Genomic DNA, 25591 nt, shown 5'->3' on the forward strand with positions numbered 1-25591 from the left:
TTATTTTTATTACTTTCCAATTTGACTAAATAATGATCTGAGGAATGTCATCTGAATTATTTCCACTTCATAAAATATACTGAAATTTACCTGTGGCCTAAAACTGTCATCTTTTTTTTTTTTTTTTCTTTTGGTGAAAGTATCATGATCACTTAAATAGATTTATTTCTGAGTACAGATGTATAACAATATCTTAAAAATAACATCTGTCCAGTAAGTAAGTACTATACAGATAACAATAAGAATGTCTTTTCATTACATGTAGGTGGTAGTAATATGAAGACATAGAAGAACTGAACTTGGGTATATTTTGTAAAAGCTGCTAACTTATTCTATGATATTTTGAATCTCAAAGAGATGATGGAAGACAGTAGCAAAAATACAATGTAGTAGCTTTCACTGTGGTGATGCTATGTACTTTCAAAAATAATCTACATCTAACAAAAAAGTGTATGTAACCAGAGAACAACAAATTTAATGATAAAAGCACATAGTCACTCACATTCACAATAGTTCCATTGGATTCAAGAGATCTAATGTCTCTGATATACTTTTTCTTTAATATGTCTATAAATTTCTTGAGGAGCTGAAAATTGCACATGCAATCCTATTGCTTTTTAAAGCTAATACTGAGATTGAATCAGCAGCAGTTTTTTTTTTTTTTTTTAAATATATTCATCAACAATTCAATAGTGATAATGAGGCATGGCCAAATATCTCAACTGAACAATTCTAAGAATTTCCTACCTTCCCCAAATCTTATAGTCAAAGCACTAAGTTATAATGCCCATTTCCCTTCCAATTATTCCACTTAATGCTTAAACATTTATTTGAAAAAAATATATATACACACACACACACAAAGCAGAGCCTTGGCAAAGAATTCATCTCAGAATAAGAAAAAGAAAAAAAAAAAAAAACCACTCAGCTTGGCTCAACCATGCTTCACTCTCCCTTGGGTGTACATTTTCGAGCATGGACATACTGAAAATAGAGGCCAAAGAACAACTAAAAAATGAAATTTTAAAAAGTAAATTGGGGAAAGGATAGGAAGGATAGGAAGGAAAGGTAAGGTTGGTAAAGAATATTCATAATTATATAAATTACTTATATACCCCAAAGAAACTTTGGTGGTGAGAGACAGAAGTTTTGTTACAAATTGAAAATCACTATACATATATTGTACCTCTACTAAAAGAGAAAATAAATGTTGAGATCAATTGTCATAGCTTGCACCACAAAATTTCCCCCAATATGGAAAATTATTAATTTAATCATGATTATTTATTTTCCCAACCTTAAATGTTCTCTTGAGTGTGTGATTTTTCATTCCTCTCCCCATCCTAATTCCCTATAGCTTAAACTAATTTTCAAAATAACGTCACTAATCTATTATCAACCGACTAGTTCATTTATCTCTTATAAGTAGGAATTTCAAAATATATTCAGTTTCAATAAATCCATTTCATTCTATTTGTCAGTTACATACCTTTATATATACATTTATACAAATATATATTGCATATATATTTATATATTTGTATTTATATATTTACACATTTATATTTATATATATTTGTATAAAGGTAAATAAGGTAAGATATATATAAAGGTGTACATATAAATATATGTACACACATATAAATATATGTATTTTTACGCATAAATCTGTCTACCTATATTTTTTTTAAATTAATAACCTGTGGTCAGAATTGTGAAGCAATCTTAGCTATTTAAGGAAAAGTTGATGGGAAAGACATTGGCACTAGATGAAATAATTCTTTTGGCAATTCTTTAGTAGTTTCCAGATCAAAATAGTATTAAAACTAAGAAGTAAAGGTCAAAGTGAAATCTTAAACTGAAATTACTGAGGTAAAACTGCCAGAAAGATTCCTTTTTTGGAGAGCCAGCCTCCCTCTCTCCCCTTAGTATCTGTAGTGATTTCTAAATGTAAAGTTATAGAAATAAAGCTAGCATAGCTGAGTGGAAATGGAATATCAGAGCATCTTTTGTACACATTATTTAGATAAAAAAGATGGTCATAAAATTCTTGGGTAGTTTTCAAAGTTGAAACATTTAATCTCTAATTAGTAAATATGTAATAATAATTGTTACTGTTTTTGAGTGCTTATTACATATTAGACACTGAACTATTTTATGTATATCACTCCTAAAATAATTTTGCAAGGTGGGAATTATTATAATTATGTTCACTTTTTCAGACAGGAAACTGGATTATAAGATTTTAAGATTATAAAACCAAAGGACCAGGGTGAAATTTAAAACCAAGTCCATCTAACAGCCAAGCTCATGCTTTTTCTACTACAATGGGTCTACTTCAGGGAATAAATATGATAGATGCATGTATAAATTAATGTTAATTAGAATTTTCCTCTCATAGTTATTTTCAAGCTTCCATTCTACTAGTCAGAGTGCAGTTTATGTTTCAGTTTTAAAAAGCTATTTTTTACCTGTTTAGAATTTGACATAGTTATATAGTATAAAATCTGAATTATGATTATCCTTAATTTAATGAATATGCTTTTATAGACATGCATACATTATCTTTTTGTATCTACTTTCTATTACATTAAACATCTGAACAAGAACACTTCAAATAAGCAGAAGGAAAGAAAAGGGTGACAAAATTTCAGATAAAATGTAGAAAAAAATTAAAAATATTTTGAAAAAAGAATTATATAAATATAAAAATCCAACAAAATAGACACTTTAAAAAATAATTCTGATAAGTTTGGCATTTAAATGGATAATTTTAAGAAACCCATAAGGTAACATAAATTGACTCAAGAAGAAGGAATAATCAAGTATCTCCCTATTTAAAAGACAATAGGCTCAGATGGTTTTAGAGACAGGTTTTACTCAATCTATATGAAACAGATAATTCCTCTTATACAAACTGGACAGTAGAAAAAGGGAAAAAGAAATATTGTCTTTTTTAAAAAAGATTTTATTTATTTATTCGAGAGACAGTGTGTGTGAGCACACAAGTGGGGGGAGATGCAGAGAGAGAGGGAGAACTAGTACCCTGGGATCATGACCTGAGCCAAAAGCAGATGCTTAAGTGATTGAACCACCCAAGTGCCACAGAGAAATATAATCTTAAGAGTAAAGACTGACAAGGACAGACAAAAAAATTTTAAATTTATTTCACATATGAATATAGATGTAGAAATTCACTATAAGGAAATACTAGCAAATAAAATATAGTCAGTATTTCTTTTTTTGTAGTGACCTAGTAGAGTCTATCTCAGGAATGCAAAGATCATTTAATATCAGAAATTTTAATAAATAATGTTACACATTATTTTTTTAAAAAAAGATTTTATTTATTTATTCATGATAGATACAGAGAAAAAGACAGAGACAGGCAGAAGGAGAAGCAGGCTCCCAGTGGGGAGCCTGATGCAAGACTCAATTCCATGGCTTCTGGATCACGACCTGAGCCAAAGGCAGCTGCTCAACCACTGAGTCACCTAGGTGCCCCACACATTGTTGTATTAAAGGAGAAAAATGGGTGATCCTAATCAATCCTTACCAGTTGAATAGCATTTGATAAAATTCAACACTCATGATAATCACTCTACTAAGAGAAAAAGGGAAAAATTTCTGTATAAAATAAATCCACCACCCAAATAGAGTATTTATCAAAAACATCAAACTTAGTGGTGAAATTATAAGAATTTTCATTAAATTTAGGTAAAAGCAAATCTATCCACTCTTATCACTTCTAGTTTACTTTATACCAGAGGTCTTCTCTAATGCAATAAGACAAAAAACCCAAAAACGTAATCATAAAAATAGTACCTAGAAAGATATTATATATATATATATTTATATGATTTAATTAGCTTTGTAAATATCCAAGAGAATCCACAATCTACTAGATTTAAAAAGAAAATCAGTTTCCAAGATATATAAAGAACTTATTAAACTCAACACCAAAGAAACAAACAATCCAATCATGAAGTGGGCAAAAGACATGAACAGAAATCTCAGAGAAGACAGACATGGCCAACACGCACATGAGAAAATGCTCTGCATCGCTTGCCATCAGGGAAATACGAATCAAAACCACAATGAGATACCACCTCACACCAGTGAGAATGGGGCAAATTAACAAGGCAGGAAACCACAAATGTTGGAGAGGATGTGGAGAAAAGGGAACCCTCTTACACTGTTGGTGGGAATGTGAACTGGTGCAGCCACTCTGGAAAACTGTGTGGAGGTTCCTCAAAGAGTTAAAAATAGACCTGCCCTACGACCCAGCCATTGCACTGCTGGGGATTTACCCCAAAGATTCAGATGCAATGAAACGCCGGGACACCTGCACCCCGATGTTTATAGCAGCAATGTCCACAATAGCCAAACTGTGGAAGGAGCATTGGTGTCCATCGAAAGATGAATGGATAAAGAAGATGTGGTTTATGTATACAATGGAATATTACTCAGCCATTAGAAATGACAAATACCCACCATTTGCTTCAACATGGATGGAACTGGAGGGTATTATGTGGAGTGAAATAAGTCAATCGGAGAAGGACAAACATTATATGGTCTCATTCATTTGGGGAATATAAATAATAGTGAAAGGGAATAGAAGGGAAGGGAGAAGAAATGGGTAGGAAATATCAGAAAGGGAGACAGAACATGAAGACTCCTAACTCTGGGAAACGAACTAGGGGTGGTGGAAGGGGTGGAGGGCGGGGGGTGTGGGTGAATGGGTGACGGGCACTGAGGGGGGCACTTGACAGGATGAGCACTGGGTGTTATTCTGTATGTTGGCAAATTGAACACCAATAAAAATAAATTTATTATAAAAAAAAAGAAAATCAATTCCAAAATACTTGGTATTTACTCAAAGCAGTTGAAATGCTTTGTCTACACAAAAATTGCACATGGATTTTAATGAAGCTTTATTTATAATTGCTAAACTTTAGGAGAACTAAGATGTTCTTCAGTAGGTGAATGGTTAAAAAACTGGTACATCCAGACAATGAACCGTTATTCAGCACAAAAAAAATGGAGCTATCAAGACATGTAAAGACACAGAGGAAACTTAAATGCATATTACCAAATGATATGTCAGTCACTGTATGATTCCAATCTATGACATTCTGGAAAAGGAAAAGTTATGGAAATAGTAAAAAGATCTGTGTTCCTAGTGTTTGGGAGAGAGGGCAGAATGAACAGGTGTAACAGTAAATTTTTAGGGAATTGGAACTACCCTATGCTATAATGATGCATACATGTCATTATATATTTGTTCACACCCATATAATGTATACCACCAAGAGTAAATTCTAATGTAAACTATGGACTTTGAATGATAATAATTGTCAATGTAGTTTTATCAGTGGTAACAAATGTACTACTCGGTGGAGGATGTTGATAATGGGGGAGACTATGCATGTGTGGAGGCAGGGAGTATAAGCAAAATTTTGGTGTGAACCTAAAACTGTTCTATAAAATAAAGTCTCTTAAAAACAGAAAATCAGGGGTGCCTGGGTGGCTCAGTGGTTGAGTGTCTTTGGCTCAGGTCATGATCCTGGGGGTTCTGGGATTGAGTCCTGCATCAGGTTCCCTGCAGGGAGGCTGCTTCTCCCTTTGCCTTTGTCTCTGCCTCTCTCTCTGTAGCTCTCATGAATAAATAAGTAAGTCTTAAAAACAAAACAAAACCAGAAAATCAAACAAGTTTGCTAGCTATAAAATGAATCTAAAATAAATAATAATCTTTCTATTATGCCAGTAATAATCAACTAGAAAGCATAAAAGCATAAAAGATATTATGCATAAAACTAATAATATATTTATTTTTTGTTATGGACAATTAATAATTGCTAAATCCGTATGTTCAAATTATTTTCTACCTTCCAACCTACTCCTATGGTCTTCCTTAATCAGTAAATGAAAACACCAAGAAACCATCCTTCTAGCCGAGGACAAAAACTTTGGAGTCCTACTTGATTCTTCTCTCTTTTATACCTCACATTCAGGCAGCAGAAATCTTAGATTTGTTTTCAAATATATTTACTTCTCATCACCTCCAATGTTAGACCCTCGGGTCCTAACCACTGTACTTTCTCCTTGGTCTCTATTTTGCCTTTGTCTTTCTATAGTCTCCTTTCCATGCAGTGGTCAAAATAATCCTTTCATATGTAAGTCAGATCATGTCACCATTCTGCTCAAAATCTTAACAACAGCTACTCATCTTATTTGGCATAAAGTCAAAGTCTTAAGGGTTACACAAGATCTTATCCATTGATATCTTTCTAAGTTTGTCACTTTCTATTCTCCTCTTCACTCATTCCATTCTATACATAGTCTCCTTACTTTTGCCCTACAAAGTATGCCACCATCTTTGCACCTGCAAAATGGAACATTTTTCTTCAAGAAATCTATGCAACTTACCCTCTCACTCCCTTCTCTTCTTAAATGTCTTATCAGCTAGACCTTCTTTGAGTCCCTCATATAAAATAACAATGCTTCTTTAATGTTATCCCAACTCCTCCTCTTTGGCATTCTCTATCTTCCTTATTATTCTTTACTTTTTTCAGTGGAACCTATTCCCAAGTAACATATCAAATGTTTATTTTTTCTTGTTGTCTGTAAATCCTCCATAAAATGCAAATTCTATGGAAGCAGGTACTTTTTTTACCCCATGGTTATATCCCCAGCAACTACAAGGGTGTCTGTTTTGGTAATATGTATTCAAACATAATACTGAAAAAATAATGTATTGGTCTTTACGTCATTCACTATATTTTTCTTTATGGTTGAAACATATAAAAAGGAATAAAATAAATTCTAAAGAAAAATGAACTAATACTTGAGTATTCTTCAGATAGGAACATTTCATGTAAATAATGTAGTGTATTTTCTCTTCATTCTTACTATTGTTGTTGGGGATAAAATATCTGATTTAAGAGTACATATAAAAGTTTGTTTTGCATGACAAAGATTTAGCAAATGACTTACCATCATTAGGAATACAAAAAGCAATTTGGGTTTAGTCACATTCAAACTATTAGACCATTTAAACAAAAAAAATCTCATTTCCTGGAGGGTGTAGGGGTAGGGATTTAAAACCACTTCCTCAAGTTTAAAATAAAAAGCAACTTTTCTTAGTAAAATTTTACTTCATCACAAAATGAAAGTCTCATATTTTCTGAACTGTTAATATTCCTTTCCTTTTATTTTTATCTTTTAGATTTTATTTACTTGAGAGAGAGAGAGAGAGAGATATTGAGAGAGAGAGACAGCATGAGTGGGGAGAAGAGGGAGAAAGGAGTGACAATGAAGGACTCAATTCCAGGACCCTGGAATCATGACCTAAGCCAAAGACAGACACTTAACTGACTGAGTCACTCAGGTGCCCCCTTTTCTGATCTTGAAAAATCAATGATCTCTCAACCATTTTGTTTCACTCAAGAATTAGAATGCAGAGGACAAACAGCATAGGATATGATTGGGATCAGTGAGAATGGCAGAATAAAAATCTCATAAAAAGTGCTCCTTCAGAGTGGAAGCAGGTGGCCCAACAGGAGGCCGCTGTAGTCGCCCAGGCAAGACATGATGATGGTGGCTTGGACTAGATAGGGAGGAATGTTTGGATTTTGTAGGTGGAGCCATTTGGACTTGCCACAGAGCTGGGAGGCAATAGGCTCTTGGATGTTGAGATAGTTCACAGAGTGAAACACAGCAGGTGGTCAGTGCCCCTCAGAGCCATGTTCCTGAGCTTTGATGTGGATGGAACTGGAGGGTATTATGCTGAGTAAGTAAGTCCATCGAAAGATGAATGGATAAAGAAGATGTGGTTTATGTATACAATGGAAATATTACTCAGCCATTAGAAATGACAAATACCCAACATTTGCTTCAACGTGGATGGAACTGTAGGATATTATGCTGAGTGAAATAAGTCAATCAGAGAAGGACAAACATTATATGGTCTCATTCATTTGGGGAATATAAATAATAGTGAAAGGGAATAGAAGGGAAGGGAGAAGAAATGGGTAGGAAATATCAGAAAGGGAGACAGAACATGAAGACTCCTAACTCTGGGAAACGAACTAGGGGTGGTGGAAGGGGAGGACGGCAGGGGGTGTGGGTGAATGGGTGACGGGCACTGAGGGGGCCACTTGACTGGATGAGGACTGGGTGTTATTCTGTATGTTGGCAAATTGAACACCAATAAAAAATAAATTTATTATTTAAAAAAATGGGCAAAGGATTTAAACAGACATTTCTCCAAAGAAGACATACAAATGGTTAATACATGAAATGTGAAACATGATTAGGGAAATGCTAATCAAAAGCACAATGACATACCACTTCATACTCACTAAGATGGCTATGATAAAATAGGTATTGGTAGGATGTGGAGAAACTGGAACCTTCATACATTGCTAAGAGTAATGTAATATAGTGCAGGCGGTTGGTAGAACAGTTTTGCAGTTCTTCAAAAAGTTAAACATAGAGTTAGCCTATTACCCAGGATATCTATTAAGTATATATTTAAAAGAAGTGAAAACAAATAATGAAATACTTACATATGAATGTTTGTAGCAGTATTATTCATAATAGCTAACAAGTAGAAATAAATCGAATGTCCATTAACTGATGAATTGATAAATAAAATGTAGTAAATCCACACAATGTAATATTATTCAGCCATAAAAAGAAATGAAGTACTGACACATGTGTAGGCTTTGAAAACATATGTTAAACAAAAGGCCATGTTATTGTATGATTCCATTTTTATGAGATATTTAGAATAGGTGAATCCATAGGGATATAAAGGTTAGTATCTGCAAAAGATTGAGAGAGGTGGGGAGTGACTCAGCATGGATACAGTTTCTTTTGGGATATCGAAAATATTCTGGAATTAGTAGTGATAGTTGCACAATTTTATGAATATTCTAAAATCCACTGAATTTTACACTTGAAAAGGGTGAAATTCATGGTATGCAAATTGTATATAGTTCAAGTCATTGAAAACAAAACAAAAAAAAACCACGTCCTGTGATGTCTTAAAGATCTGGTGTTACTATGTACTAGCTATATAAACTATTAATCTCTTTCTGAGTTTAGTTTCATGCTCCCATTATAAAACAGAGATAATCATACTTCATTATAGGTTCTTAATGAGGATTAAATGATGGGTCTACATTTAAAAACTAGCATTTTTTAAAGGAAACACCAAGTATTTAGATATATTAATTCTCTTATACTTTTATTTTTACTTAATTTTTCCAACTCCCAACTCAGTGTTATCTTACTAATTTTTATAATTACTCAGGTTTCCCTTCATTAAATGCCATTAAAGTTTGCTAAAAACTGCTCATCTGCCAAAGGATAGCTCTCTAGTATGAAGTTAAGAATTAATGCATTTCTGTTGTGATGATACTTTACAATTTGAAAAAAAGAAAAGTATAAATAAGTTTTTATATAGAATCATTAAATTTCAGAGTGTCAAGCTATACTATTATTTTTTAGATTTTATTTATTTATTTGAGACAGAGAGTGCGAATGAGTAGGGGAAGGGGAGGAGGGTGAGGCAAATTCCCTGCTGAGCTGGGAGCCTGACCCAGGGCTCAATCCTAGGACCCCCAAGATCATGACCTGAGCTGAAGGCAGATGCTTATTAATCAACTGAACCACCAGGTGCCCCAATTTCAAGCTATCTTATAGGTCATCTAGAACAATCCTTTGCTGGTAAGTGAATTCCTGTACCAAAATCCATTAGGTGGTAATATCACCTGGAACACTTCCAGTGTTCGAGAATTTATTTCTCCTTGGGTGGCTTCATCTACTTTTGGAAAACTGTAAGGCAAATATTTATTTGCTAGTGTAGGTTCTTATTCTAATTTTATCTCTTATGATGTTTGAAATATCTTACCATAATTTTTCATGTAGCTGCTTTCCTCTTTATCATCTATATTTCTGGAAGCAAGGACTGTAATTACTAAAACTACTTTGTATTCAACTACACAGTCATGTTTATCTTTAATAAATACAATTTGATCATGATGGGATAATGTGAAAACAAGGATGCTCTCCTATTTTGGGAACATGAAAAATTACAGAAAGAGCAAAGGGGTGAAAATTGCAAGTTCTTGCAAAAACATTTAGTTCCAAAAATATCTAGCAGCATATTCTATTGTTTAACATACATGAAAGAAAATTTGAAAATGTTTTATCATTAAAATGTTCCTTTTTACAATTAGAGCCTATCCTATTAAATTTATTAGGGTATCTAAAAAGTTCTCTATATATGTTAATTGAAATTCAACTTCATGGAAATAATTAAGATATTGTGGTAATATTGGAATGTTTGAAATATATGAATTATTATAACTGAAACCTTAGTCAACCATATTTATAAAGCCAAATAAGAACAATAATGTTGAAAAACCTGACAAGTTTTTAAAAATGCAATTTTTTTTTGTCAATCAGTGCTCAGTAAGTATACATTCTTATTCTTATATACTAAGACCTCTGTCTCCATTCATTTATTTATTTATTGTGGGGGCGGGGCGGAGAGAGCAAGTGCAGGAGCAGGAAGAAGGGCAAAGGGAAAAGCAGATTCCCCTTCTCCCCAGCAGTCCTAAGTGGGGCTCAATCCCACAACCTACAAATCATGACCTGAGCTGAAGGCAGACACATAACTGACTGACCCACCCAGGCGCCCCTGTCTTTCTCTATTTTTATAATTCTTCCTTTGCTTCTGTAATTCTTTTAGTATAGAATAAGCTGAGATACTGTGATTACATAGACAAAATGTGAAACTTGCTACCTGAGGGAATATATCTTAACTGTAATAATATAATATAATCTCAATATATATAATCTTAACTGTATAATATAATCTTAACTGTAAAACTAAATGGACAGACATCAAGGTTTTCTGAAAGCTGCATAAATACAATCATATTAGAAAATAGCTATGCTAAGAGGACATAAGTGATAACATTATTATGAACAATAATCATGCTACACTACATTTTTAACATCCATCTTCCTTCAGAATTTGTAACTTAAATCTGCACATACATACCAAATCTGTTTTTGGAGGATCTGGACACTCAGTGGAGAAAAAAGGTGTCGAACTTCTGATACCATTGCTATCAGAAGTTGGCTTTGGAGGTTGAGCATGCTGTCTGTAAGTAGCACTTTTAGGAGTCCAACAGAACAGGTTGATTGATTCTCGCACACAGCGTTCAATGTCGATTTCTAGATAGAAATTTTTTTTAAAAAAGCAAACATTTAGAGTTTGAATTGCTATGTTCATGTAAAAATCACACTCTTTCCTAAATGCATATATCCAATATGGCTAAGATGATAACCTAGTTAGAAAAGATGTCAGTGAAAATATAATGTAGATATGAATCAGCATATATGGACTACTATGGTGAGACTGATTTACTCTGATAATATTTTCACTTTTTCAAAGTAAAACAGAGGTTGGGGAGGGGAAGGCTAGAGTTTGGGAGTGGGCAGGTAAAAGATTCAGCTCACTATGACTTCTAATAAAGTATACTAAAAGTTTTATTTTCACCTATTAAAGGAGATATAAAATAAGCAGAGCAAAATTTATTAAAATATCAACTCTCAATTTTTATTTTTATTTTTTATTTAAATTCAATTAGCCAACATTTAGTACATCATTAGTTTCAGATGTAGAGTTCGATAATTCATCAGTTGCATACAAAACCCAGTGCTCATCACATACACGCCCTCTTTAATGCCCATCCCCTAATTACTCCATCCACATCCTCTCCAGCAACCCTGTTTGTTTCCTATAGTTAAGATTCTCTCATAGTTTGTCTCCCTCTCTGATTACTTCTCATTTAATTCTCAATTTTTAAAAAAGATTTTATTTATTTATTCATGAGAGACACAGAGAGAGAGGCAGAGACATAGACAGAGGGAGAAGCAGTTTTCCAGCAGAAAGCCTGCTGGGCAACTTGATCCCAGGACGCTGGGATCATGACCTGAAGAGAAAGGCAGATGCTCAACCTCTGAGCCACCCAGGTGCTCCTCAATTTTCAATTTTTATTTTTTATTTATTTTTATTTTTATTTTTTAATTTTCAATTTTTAAAATAATTTCCTGAGTTAAATGAAGAAAGGTGTAAGTGAAGTTTCACATATAGAAAAATTACATGCACTTGGTTAAAATGGTTAAAAAAAACATTTTCAAAGATTTCCTTTTCTTTCTCAGATTTGAAATTTATGCATCTTTGATACAGAGCTAATATATATAGGAAGGTTATTACACTTTCACATTATTGTTTGTGTGTTTTGATGATACTGTAGCTCTTCAGGAGGTCAATATTCCTGATGGAGATAAGCTGTTCCTATATGGAAAAAGTGGACAGATCCCAGAAAGGCAGTAGAAATTCAAGAAGTTGACTAGGATGAAGGAGTTTAGTGTGGACTAGCTTTTCCCTACCTATATTCCTAACACTAGTAAATGGCAGATATTCTCATTTTCTTTGCAAAGGTCCAAGTGTGTCAGTTCAGGTAAACAATGGAAAAAAATACTTCATATTTTAAATTACAAAGGGATGAGTTCCCTATTTCTCTTTTGAAACAAGGAACTTATATATAAGGAAAAAAAGATATATGCATTTAAGTCAATTCTGTGGATGCTGCATTCATGATTACCTACTTTTATGAGGAGGAAAACACTCGGAAAAGATAAATGAACACTTATTGAGAATCTATTATATGAGAGGCATTTTATACTTTTGCTTAAAACATATAATTCTTAAGATGAGTTTTGTATTTTTTTTAAAGATTTTGTTTATTTATTTATGAGAGAAAGAGAGAGAGAGGCAGAGACATAGGCAGAGAGAGAAGCAGGCTCCATGCAGGGAGCCCAATGTGAGACTTGATCCCAGGACTCCAGGATCACACCCTGGGCCAAAGGCAGGTGCTCAACCGCTGAGCCATCCAGGCATTCCACAATGATTCTTCTAGACAGATATTGTAATCCTCCTCATTTCTGTTGAAGATGAAGAAACTAAAACATAAGGAAGCTACATGATTTAATATGGTAAATGCATTATTTTGAATAGAATGTCTGAGGTTTCTAAAGGGTTATAAGGCATCTTTTATTTCTCAATTCATTTAGATTTGGTGTACGGCCAGGAGGCCCGGAAAGACCAGTTACTCAATTAAGCATTCCTTTATCTGTTATTAGTGATGTTTGCCAGCTTCACAGTTGGTCACTTCCATGGCTACACAAAGAGGTCAGATTTCATCACCCTCTTCCTAACACAAAATACATAATAAAAAAACCTCAAACAGTTAAACATGTTTTGAGACATGAGTCTTTTTATTTGAGCAATGGTAAATATAGTGAAATGTATTTTAAAGAAGCTCTGTAACATTATCAACCTGATACTTCACAAAGAGAAGCACACAGACACCAATCAGAAGAAAAATCAAAGTTCAAGATAGGTTCTCTACTCCACTTAAGAAAGAGATACGCTCAATTCATTTTAGAAAAATTCCAGTTAATATGGTTAAGATAAAAATTTCAAGCTAAAAAGAAAAAACCCTGTAATTTTTTTAAAAAGTTGATCCATTTAACACTGTTAATCTCCAAAGAATTTCAGACATAGGTTTTACATCTACAGTGCTCAAATCAGTCTGACACATCTGTCACCCTGTAAAAGCTTGAATTCAAGTCAATGATCCAGATCAGAGGTTGTAGTTCAGTCATTAAATCACTAGCAATGGAAAAGTCAGTGGTATCTACTTCCAAAACACCCTACCAATACCATAAAAGGTTTATATTGAATCTTGAGAATTTACTGGCATCCACCCCAATTCCACCCTGATTATTAGTACTGGCAGATATCCTATTCTCCATTCACTTGACCCATGTCTCCTTTCCATCTCAAAATCCTTCCAAAGTCCTTTATCATAACCAAAATATTATGCAAACTGTACTCTGCAAAACTGTACATCAAAATATGCAATTATTCTTAATAAGTAATCTCTTATCCTAGGGTACTATTGTTTTTTACTTTACATTATAATTCTGATTAATGCATTGTGAATGAAGCATGTACCCTGGATTATGGTTTCCTAGGTTTGATTCCAGGCTCCATGAAGAACTTTGTGACTCTGAAAGAGCTTCTCTAAATCCTGTTTTCTTTATCCTCATCCATTACTATCATATCTCTCAGAAAGACTAAACTATTTCCAAAATAATAAAACACATCTCATATTTCATTTGGGCCAGAATAGGTGGAAAATACATCTCTCCTGAAGATTTCTGTTCTTTTGCTCTAATAGCTATGAACTGCTTCCAAGACCTAGTTAACAGCTGTTGTCCCGGCACTTCTCTTTACTATCATCTAATTCCCTCCGGCTCTCCCCTATATTTGATCCCTAATTTCAGAGACAAGATATTATTTACTCTTTCTTGATTTGCTCCATCATTTTGGTGGAATGCATTTTCCAGCAGCTTCTATGAAAGGGTGCATAAGAGACAAATTATTCTGAAATCTTCTATATCTTTTAATATATTTATTCTGCCCTTGACTGATAGTTGGAGTAGGCATGGCATTCTAGCGTTTAATTTTTTCCCTTCAGAGTTATGCAAAATAGTGCTCCCTTGTCTTCTGAGAAGTCTGATATGATTCTGAATGGAAATTATTTGTATGTGATTTTCCCCTTTTCTGTAAGCTTTTAGGATCTCTGGTGCTTTGAAATTTCATAATAATATATGTAAATATGTATCATTTCATTATGCTAGGTACTAAATGGTCCTTTTGTAATCTTTCACTTAACAGAGAAAGTTCTTGTTTAATATCTGCAATAATTGTTTTTTCCTTTTCATTTAAAAAAATCTTGAACATCCTGAGTTAGTTTTCTACTAATTTTGCCTTTTCTTCTTACTTTCCATTTGTATTTTTGTTTTATTCTCTGAGAGATTTCCTAAACTTTATCAACTAACTCTTTTTTTTAGAAAGCTCACTGCATTTCCACATCATTTTTAATTTCCAGTAAATCTTTTTTGTTCTTTGTTACTTAAATCTGATTTGTCATAGTTGCCGTATCTTCTCATAATTACCTTTCTGAGGATATTCCTTTATTCCATTTGTACCGGTCTGTGTTTTTTAGTTGGAGGTTTTCTTTAGAGGTTTGATGATCGAGGACTCTACATATTTTAAAGCATAGCACTAAAAACTCAGATTGGAAGTTCTGTATATGTGGGCAGGTATTGGTGACTGGTAGATCCACTATTGGCTAGCTTGGAGACACAGTCATTTGTTAGAAGAGGCCTAAGTAAAATATTTCTCCTGGGGACATTTTACCTCTCCAGGGAGTAAGTCTCTAATCTGGCTAACCCCAATTTCAGTAAGTGCCAGTTAGCAAATCTTGGATGCGTTTCACACGGTCCTCCTTCACATTTTGTAATTTTTCATTTCCCTGAATCTTTTGAGCCCCTCCTCATCCCTAGTCCCCATATATCCTCATTTTCTCTTTAAAATGGCCAGTCACCTCTGTACAAATTGTTTAGTTCATGCTGAACTTTTTTTCTAATATCTGTTTTTGTTTTTTAAGATTTATTTATTCATGAGAGACACACAGAGAGAGGCAGAGACATAGGCAGAGGGAGAAGAAGGCTCCCTGTGGGGAGCCCCATGTGGAACTTGATCCCAAGACCCCGGATCATGACCTGAGCTGAAGGCAGATGCTCAACTACTGAGCCACCCAGGTGCCCCTGAACTCTCCTCTATTTTAACAGTATATCACTGATAAAATCTGTCTTTACTACTTTAACTAGTATCTGGCTTTGTTTATGTTAACAGCATAGTAAAGTTATTGCTCTAGAAATACTCCCGTCACCCACCATACAGGAGCAGAGGTTGTAAAGCAATATGATGTATCCCAGCACCAGAAGTTTATGGATAGAAGAAACAGTTGAAATAAACACAGCCAAAAATCAGACTTAAAAATTCTTCCAAACTTTAAACACATAATACTGTTAAGCAGAGGGGATCCCTGGGTGGCGCAGCGGTTTGGCGCCTGCCTTTGGCCCAGGGCGCGATCCTGGAGACCCGGGATCGAATCCCACGTCGGGCTCCCGGTGCATGGAGCCTGCTTTTCCCTCTGCCTATGTCTCTGCCTCTCTCTCTCTCTCTCTCTCTCTCTGTGATTATCATAAATAAATAAAAATTAAAAAAAATACTGTTAAGCAGAGAATCTGGCATCTCAATGATGCCTGATCAAAAGAGAAATACTCTCCTTCTAGTAATATACTTGATAATGTTACATATACAGTTATAAGTGCATCAACTTTTTTCTTTTTTGATAGGCATTTCACAAAATAGCATTTCTCTTTTTATAAGAAAGAAACCTGTAGCATCACAACAGAGGGTATTACCTGTGTTAAGTCATGTTTTATGCATTCTCACTATCCATAATAAAAAACAAGTTTCAACCAACACTGCCAGTGGACACACTGATTATCTATTTTTTTTGTATAGAAACTATGTACAATTATTGTCAGAAGAGATCATCAATTAATATGAAGCAAAAAGGAAGGAAAAATATAGAGGCATCTGACATTAATAATTAAAATATGTTATTTTTCTGTTTTGTAATTTGTTATGATCTCTTTACTCATTCTCGGTGTTCTTCTAGTGGTCTAATTTTGTAATGTAATTTAATCTTCTTAGAGAGGGCCACTTCTCTACATTGCTTAGGCTTCAGGTCCATATACTCTAAATCTTCCTCCTATCTTCCAGTGTTCTCCTAGGTGGCAGAAGAGTAGACACTTGGCTAGCAAGATGGGTGCAAAGATCTACAGGATCTACAGGAATGGGAGAATGAAACTACTCCTTATGCATACATTGAATTAACTCTTCTCATTTTTTTGTTTTGTTTTGTTTTGTTTTCCGTCTCATTTTCATTCCACTTCCAATTCCTGAGGCTTTTTGGTGCTCTGCATCAAGAATTGGCTTGCTTCTAGCTAGTATTCTCCTTTACAGGAAGGTTTCAGTTGTCTTTACTTTTTATTAAGTGAGTTATTATTTATGTAATTGTGTTCTATCTTCTAAATTTTTGTTGATGTTTCTTGTTTACTCATACTTTTCTTACATTCTCTTTGTTCTTAGGATTATATTTTTTCATTTCCTTAGTGTTTGTCTTTAAGTGAGTTATTATTTATGTAATTGTGTTCTATCTTCTAAATTTTTGTTGATGTTTCTTGTTTACTCATACTTTTCTTACATTCTCTTTGTTCTTAGGATTATATTTTTTTCATTCTCTTAGTGTTTGTCTTTAATGATGTTTCAGAAGGGAGTAGGGATAGACGTGTACATTTTGTCATTCTTAATTGAAAAGGTTTCAAACTTTGAAGGTTCTGGTTTAAAAGGGGTGGGAATGAATTTAGGATATGAGTATGAAGCCTTGCTCCATGGTCTAGCTCTTGGTCTAGTGGCATTTAAGGTATTTACTTAGAAAGTGATATAATAATAATGGCATACTGGAAAGAGCATTAACCTGGGAGGCAGTATGATCTGGGTTTAAATTTCAATTCAGTTACTTACAAGTTGTATAGCTCTGGCCAAACCCATTTTTCTGCCTCTTTTTTTCTCAATAATAAAATAGGGATAAAAATACTTAATTCTTGGGAGCATTGTGAAGTACAAATAATATTATTTCAGCACATGGTAGGAACTCAGAGATATTACACACTTCCAGATAGAATGCATGAAAAATTTTGGCACTTCACCTGAAATTTTAAAAAGCATTAGCCTTATATTCCAGTTAGTCTGCCTTCTTGTTTTAAACTCAGTTAAGGATCCCTGGGTGGCTCAGCAGTTTAGCGCCTGCCTTTGGCCCAGGGCGCGATCCCGGAGTCCCGAGATCAAGTCCCATGTCAGGCTCCCAGCATGGAGCCCGCTTCTCCTTCTGCCTGTGTCTCTGCCTCTCTCTCCTCTATGACTATCATGAATAAATAATAAAAAAATCTTAAAAAAAAATAAACTCAGTTAAAATTTTGCACTTGGTAGATTTTTATTTAGAAAGAGATTGCCTTTTATTTATTTTTATTTTTATTTTTTTTTTTTAAAGAGAGACAGAAGGCTCTCTTTTTTTTAAATTTTTATTTATTTATGATAGTCACACACACACACAGAGAGAGAGAGGCAGAGACACAGGCAGAGGGAGAAGCAGGCTCCATGCACTGGGAGCCCGACATGGGACTCGATCCCGAGTCTCCAGGATCCCGCCCTGGGCCAAAGGCAGGCGCTAAACCGCTGCGCCACCCAGGGATCCCCGAGATTGCCTTTTAAAAAATATTTTTTACCTTTCAAAATTCCAAAACTTGAGAGGTTATTTAGTGATGAAAAGTAATGGGCTATCAAGCTATATGCAGACACGGAGGAAAAAGTCTGAAAAGCCAACATACTCTATGATTCCAATTATATGACATTCTGGAAAAGGCAAAGCTATAAAAACAGTAAAAAAAAAAAAAAAATCACTGATTGCCAGGGTAGAGTGGGGTGGGGAGACTGAGAAGGAATTTATAGTTGCAGCATAGCAGATATTTAGGGTGGTAAAACTGTTTTGTAGAATACTGTAGTGGTAAATACATGACATTATTCATTATTCACTTGTCAAAACCCACAGAACTGCTCAAAACAAAGAGCGAACCCTAATGTATACTTAGTTTTTTTTTTTTTTAAGATTTTTAAAACATTTATTTATTAGACACAGAGAGAGAGGGAGAGAGACAGAGGAAGAAGCAGGTTCCAGGCCGAAGGCGGCGCTGACCCGCTAAGCCACCGGGGCTGCCCCTAAGCCACTGGGGCTGCCCTAATGTAAACTTAGTTAATAGACCTTAGTTAATAATAATGTATCAATACTGACTGAACAATTGTATCAGATGTGACACATTAAGGCAAGATGTCAAATATGGTAAGTTACACACAGAGGAATGGAGAAATATGGGAACTCTGTACTATCTGTTCAAATTTTTTTGTAAACTTAAAATTGTCCCCTCGAATAAAGTCTATTTTTTTTTCAAATAAAGTCTATTAATTAAAAAACTAAAGACCAGTGACAGAAGTGACATCAGTAAAAACAGCAGAGTAGATAACTCCAAGGGGACTTCTAAGTGGAGTTTTTATTTTAGCCTTTTTTTTTTTTTTTTTTTTTTCTTTAAAGAACTAATGAGGTATCTGGTGGCTCAGTTGGTTAGGCCTCTTGATTCTTGGTTTCGGCTCGGGTCATAATCTCATGGGTCGTGGGATCCAGTTCTTGGTCTCCACGCTCAACACAGATTCTGCTTGAAGATTTTCTCCCTCAGCCCTTCCCCCCACTCACCTGCTCACATACATGCCCTCTCTCAAATAAACACATCTCAAAAAAAATTTTTCTTTAAAAATAAAGAACTAATGAAGGACGTTAAAAATGTGTAATCAAATCATCCCTGTAATTATATTTATTTCCTGACTAGGGTAACAAATTATAACTTTTTATCCACATGCAAAATACATTCCACACCAAAGAACATTATCATTAAGAAAAATCTCCTTGTGTATTACTGGACATAAAGCAGAAACTGGATTTGCAAGAGTTAAAATATTAATAACTTTTTCCTAATCCTGTAATTATAATGACAAGAGGGGCCATTGAAACTATTGTGGAATATCTTGATTTAGATAGGACATTTAACATATTGGTCAATTTGAATCATTTCGTTTCCCACTCTGAAATTTTCATTTGTAGTTAACAACAGTATGGTTATTATTTCATCCCAATCTGTGTTTGAGATAATATGCTCACAATTATCTCTTCGAGGTAGCTAGAAAATTAGGTAGCAAGGAGAACTGCTAAGGATAGGAAATAAATAATATTGTATATTCAAACTACTACTATAAAACATGGCTTGCTTAAGTAAGAGCAGACAAATTGTAGAGACTATGCTTTGTATTTAAAATGAATTAAAAATTTTATGAAACTGAGTTTTTATTTGCTGTTCACTGAGAAAGGAAAATATATGGAAAAAAAAATGAATGGCCAATAATTCCCTAACATCAGGTTTTTATCTAACACCATGCTTTGTCATTACAGTAGTTAAAAATGAGATTCCTAGAAAGATAGAACTAAACTTCTGAAGATACTAGATTGAATCGTTTGAAATTGCTGATCTGGAAACTTACTTTGTAAACAAATAACATGTTCCCCCATATAGTAAAAAGTATTAAATTTGGACTCCAAATACCAGTTACCAACTTATATAATAATGAGTATTTCATAAAATCACTGTGCCTCAGTTATTTCAAGAGCAAAATGGAGATAATAAGAAAATCCACTTAACATAGTTGTGATATTTATACAAGATTAAACATTTTAAAAAGCTTTGTAAACCCTAAGTGATTGATGGCTATTATAGAGGTTATTTACATTGCCCAAATTTTCTATTTACAATGTAGCTGTAGAAATGAAGCTTACTATAGGAGAATTAAAAATGTACAAAATTAGTTTTTTTTAAAAGATTTCATTTATTTATTCATGAGAGACATGGGCAGAGGGAGAAGCAGGCTCCATGCAAGGAGCCCGATGTCGGACTCAATCCCAGGACTCCAGGATCACGCCCTGGGCCGAAGGCAGGCGCTATACCACCAAGCCACTCAGGGATCCCCTAAAATTAGGTTTTGATTTACATAATGTTCCTCTGTGCCACTGTGTCCATAAAGGCCACCTTGCTGTTTAATTAAATTGAACTAAAAGTGAATTCTTACAATGCTGAAAGTATGGTATTGAGTGGTGAGGCATCAGGAGGATAATTGCTGAGTGTTGGAGAGGTGGCCCACTCACAGTGACAGTTCCCACTGAACACTTTGGGTATTCATTCACTCAAGGACATACACATGCCACATTCTCTTGGACTAAATAAAAAATTAAGAGACCTACCTTAATAAATAAAAAAATTAATATGAACCAAACAACCCATCAGCTATTTAACTGTCTAGCAAAACAAATCTTAAAACCCTTTAAAGGAAGTTGATAAAATCAAGATTCCTTTTAATGCATCTTTATCAATATCCACCTGTATAATCAACAAAGCTATGTATGTAAAGCAGAAAAATGTGACTTATAATCAAGAGAAAGATAAGTTCATACAAATAGACCTATAAGATGATCCAGAACTAGAATTATTAGACAATACTTTAATTACTATAAATATGTTCAATGACTTAAAGGAAAATATTGTCAAGTCAATGGCCAGAGAAATGCAAACAATAAAAAAGTTGAAACACTAGAACAGAAAAATACATTGTTTGAAGTGGAAATTTACTGAAAGGTCTTAAAAGCAAGATAAAAATAAAATACTAGGGATGTCTAGGTAGTTCAGCAGTTGAATGTCTGCCTTTGGCTCAGGGCGTGATTCTAGAGTCCCAGGATCAAGTCCCACATCAGACTCCCTGCACAGAGCCTGCTTCTTCCTCTGCCTATGTCTCTGCCTCTCTCTCTCTCTCTCTCTGTGTCTCTATGAATAAATAAATAATATATATATATGTGTGTATATATATAGTATATATATACACACATATATATATAAACCTATATTGGGGCATAACAGAGTCAATCCACTGAAAAACAAAAATAAAGAGGAAACATGAATCTACAAGAAGGAATGAAGGGCACTGATAATGGAAAAATATGGTGGAAAATACAAAATAATGATCTTTTAGCTTCTCTTAATATCTTTAAAAAGTAACTATTTAAAATCAGAATAATGACAGTTTATTGTGAAGTTTATCATAAATATAGATGTAAAACATATTAAAACAATGCCAGAAAATATGGAAAGTAAATGGAATCATACTTTTACAAAATTTTCACATTTTCTATAAAACTATAAAATGTTAGCTCAGTGAAAAATAGGTAGGTCAAGAAAACAGACCATAGTCCCTAGAGCAATAACCAAAAACAATTCAAAAGGCAAAATAAAAAGTCAACAAAAATATTAAGATGAAATGTTAAAATTATTTAATTAACATAAAGAAGTCAGAAAAGAAGGAGGAGAAATACAGCAAATGGAACAATTAGAAATATGCCTAAACCATATTAAAGACAAGTGAACTAAACATTCTATTTAAAAGGGAGTATCAGAGTGGATAAACACAGCAAAAAATAATTATATGCCTCAATTAAATGTCTAGAAAACTATATGTCTGAGAGTAATACATTTAAAGTAATAGAATATAAATATATATTTTAAATATTTCTAAATTTAATACTTAAAGTCACAGATGGGTTGAAAATAAAATACAGAAAAAATACTATAAGAACAAAGCATGAGAAAGTTCATGTGATTACATTCATATTACACAAAACAGACTCTAAGAAGTATTACTGAGATAAAGAGGCACATTTCATAATGATAAAAAATTCCTCCATCAAGGTGACATAACAACCCTAAGTGTATATGCATTTCATAAAAAGCTTTAAAATATAAAAGCAAAAACTGACAGAATTAAGGCTAAAATAGATAAATCTGTAATAATAGCTAGAGTTTAATATTTCTCTCCAATAATTCACAGAACAAAGAGAGGAAAAGCCTACTTAGGATAAAGAAGACCCAAATATCATTGCTGACTTACTTGAAACTTATAAAGCATCTCACTCAAAAAATTTAAATAAACATTATTTTAATATGCACATGAAACATTTAACAAGATAGGTAACAAGTGTCACATAAATTAAGTTTCAACAAGTTTTTAAAATTGAAATATTGACGAAAAAATATTTTTTTACCAAAATAAGTTAAAGGGAAATCAATAATTATTCTTAAAGCAATAATGAAAAGACAGTATAACAAAATTTGTTGTATGCAGCAAAGGAAGTGTTTAGGGGCAGTCATATTATAAAGTATGAAAGTTATAAAATCAGTATTCTGTTTGGTCTCTAAGTAGTAAGAAAAGAGGGCACATTAAATTCAAAGAATACAGATGAAAGAAGAGTTAAGACAAAAAACCCCAGAAAAACAATAATAAACGTTAAATTAACAAGGAAAATATTAATGAAATTGATGAACTTTAGCAGAATGATCAAGATAAAGAGCAAATTATTAGTATAAGAATGAAAGGAAATATTACTACAGATACCTCAGACAGTAAAACAATAGCAATACAGTATTATGAACAATTAAATACCAGTAAATTTGAAAGCAGATAAAATAAACTCCTTGGAAAAGCACAGTTTACTGCTTGACACAAGATGTTAACTTGACACAAGAAGTTAACTTGACACAAGAAGAAATAGTACAACTGTGTAGTCACACATTTTTAAAGAAGTTAATTTAAAAAAAAAAAAGATTTTATTTATTTATTCATGAGAGAGACACAGAGAGAGGCAGAGACACACGCAGAGGGAGAAGCAGGCTCCACGCAGGGAGCCCGATGTGGGACTTGATCCCAGGACTCCAGGATCACACCCTGGACAGAAGGCAGGCCCTAAACTGCTGAGCCACCCAGGGATCCCCCTAAAGAAGTTAATTCTTAATACAAGAATTCCCACAAAGAAAACTACAGGTGGAGATGGTTTCATTGGTGAAAATTATCAAATATTTAAAGAATTTCTAACGATCTTACACAAATTCATTCTGAAGATAGAAGAGGGAATACTTCCATTTGTTTTAAGATTATAACCTTAAGTAACCCTGATATAACCCAGTGTAAACTCTGATACAAGTCTGAGAAAATATATGAAAATTAAAACCCAACATTTCAAACAAACAAACAAACAAACCCCAACATTTCTCATGAACACAGACATAAAGTTCTTAACAAAAAATTACTTAAGTGTGGTAGGATGAATAATGGTACCCAAAGATATACATATCCTAAGCTTCGGAATCTATGAATATATTGTTATATGGCAAAAGAATCTTGAAATGTGATTAAGTTAAGAATCTGGGGATGGGAAGATCATCATGAATTATTCTGGGGGACACAATGTAATGCAAGTAACTTTATAAGAAGGAGCACGAATTTATAGGAAGTGGAAAGAGATGTGACAATATTATGCAGCTGGTGTTAAAGATGAAGTAAGGAGCCACAGACAAACGGGGCCTCTAGAAGTTGGCAAAAAGGAAATGGATTTTCCCTTCAGAGCTTCCAGAAGGAAAAAGCCCTCCCAACTCCTTGATTTTTGTCCAGTCAGACTGATTTTTAACTTCTGACCTCCAGAAGTATAATTCCTAAATCTAGGGGCACCTGGGTGGCTCAGTGGTTAAGCATCTGCCTTTGGCTCAGGTCGTGATCCCAGGGTCCTGGGATCGAGTCCCACATCGGGCTACATGCAGGGAGCCTGCTTCTCCCTCTGCCTATGTCTCTGTCTCTTTCTCTGTGTCTTTCATGAATAAATAAATAAAATCTTAAAAAAATAAGTCATAAATCTGTGTTGTTTGTGGTAGCTTTTACAGGAACAATAGGAAACCAATACACAGGGGTATACCCTAGGAGTAAACTGTTTTTCTTCACAATATGTTTTTTAATTTTCTTCCTTCTTCCTTCCTTCCTTCCTTCCTTCCTTCCTTCCTTCCTTCCTTCCTTCCTTCCTTCCTTCTTCCTCTTTTCATTTTCTTTGGGTAATACTCAGTAGAGGAATTACTGTATCATTATGGTATTTCTATTTTTAATTTTTTTGAGGAACCTCCAAAATTGGTACAGCGGTTTTCCACATTAGCTGTACCAATTTACATTCCTACCAGCAGTACACCAGGGGTCCTTTTTCTCCATATCCTTGCCAACACTAATTATTATTATTATTATTATTTTTTTGATTGCAGACATTCTCCTACTGTAAAGTGATAATCTCACTGTGGCTTTGATTTGCATTTCCTGGATGATTAGTGATGTTAACCATCTTTTCATGTACCTATTTGCTTGCCATTTATATGTATTCTTTAGAGAAATGTCAATTCAGGTCCTCTGCCCATTTATTAATCAGGTTTTTTTTTATGTGTTTTTTTTTATGTTGTTATAAACATTCTTTATATACTTTGGATATCAACCCATTACTGGAAATTTCATTTGCAAATATCTTCTCCCATTCAGTAGTTTGCCTTTCAGTTTTGTTGATGGTTTCCTTTGCTGTGGAAAAGCTTTTTATTTTGGTATAGTCCCAAGAATTTATTTTTTGCTTTTGTTTCCCTTGACTGAGGAGACATTATCGAAAAAATGTTTCTATAGCCTATGTCAAAGAAATTATTGCCTATGTTTTCTTCTAGGCATTTTATGGTTTCAGGTCTTACATTTAGGTTTTTAATCCATGTTGAGTTTGTTTTTGTGTATGGTATAACAAAGTGGCCCAGTTTTATTCTTTTGCATATAGCTGTCTAGTTTTCCCAGCACCATTTATTGAAAAGACTGTCTTTTCCCCATTATATACTCTTGCCTCCTTTGTTGTAGATTAATTGACCATATAGGCATGGGTTTATTTCTGGATTCTAATCTGTTCCATTGATCTATATGTCTATTTCTGTGCCAGTACCATGCTGTTTTGATCACTAACAGCTTTGCAGAATA

The 25591-nt window shown here is 33.8% G+C and overlaps 1 protein-coding gene across 6 annotated transcripts in view; it reads right to left on the bottom strand.

Moving 5' to 3' along the window:
- The window catches only part of TBCK (TBC1 domain containing kinase), a 222592-nt gene that overhangs the window by 61296 nt on the left and 135705 nt on the right, over positions 1-25591 (bottom strand). For all 6 annotated transcript variants that reach the window (XR_013370784.1, XM_077882204.1, XM_077882205.1 and 3 more), the window contains one exon: positions 11078-11253. Coding sequence is in view for 5 of the 6 variants with exons in the window: in XM_077882204.1 (XP_077738330.1) it covers positions 11078-11253 (176 nt within the window). In the remaining variant the exon portion in view is untranslated. The remainder of the gene's footprint in view (positions 1-11077; positions 11254-25591) is intronic.

The sequence above is a fragment of the Canis aureus genome, chromosome 33 (genome assembly GCF_053574225.1).
Source record: "Canis aureus isolate CA01 chromosome 33, VMU_Caureus_v.1.0, whole genome shotgun sequence".
Taxonomy (NCBI): Eukaryota; Metazoa; Chordata; class Mammalia; order Carnivora; family Canidae; genus Canis; species Canis aureus.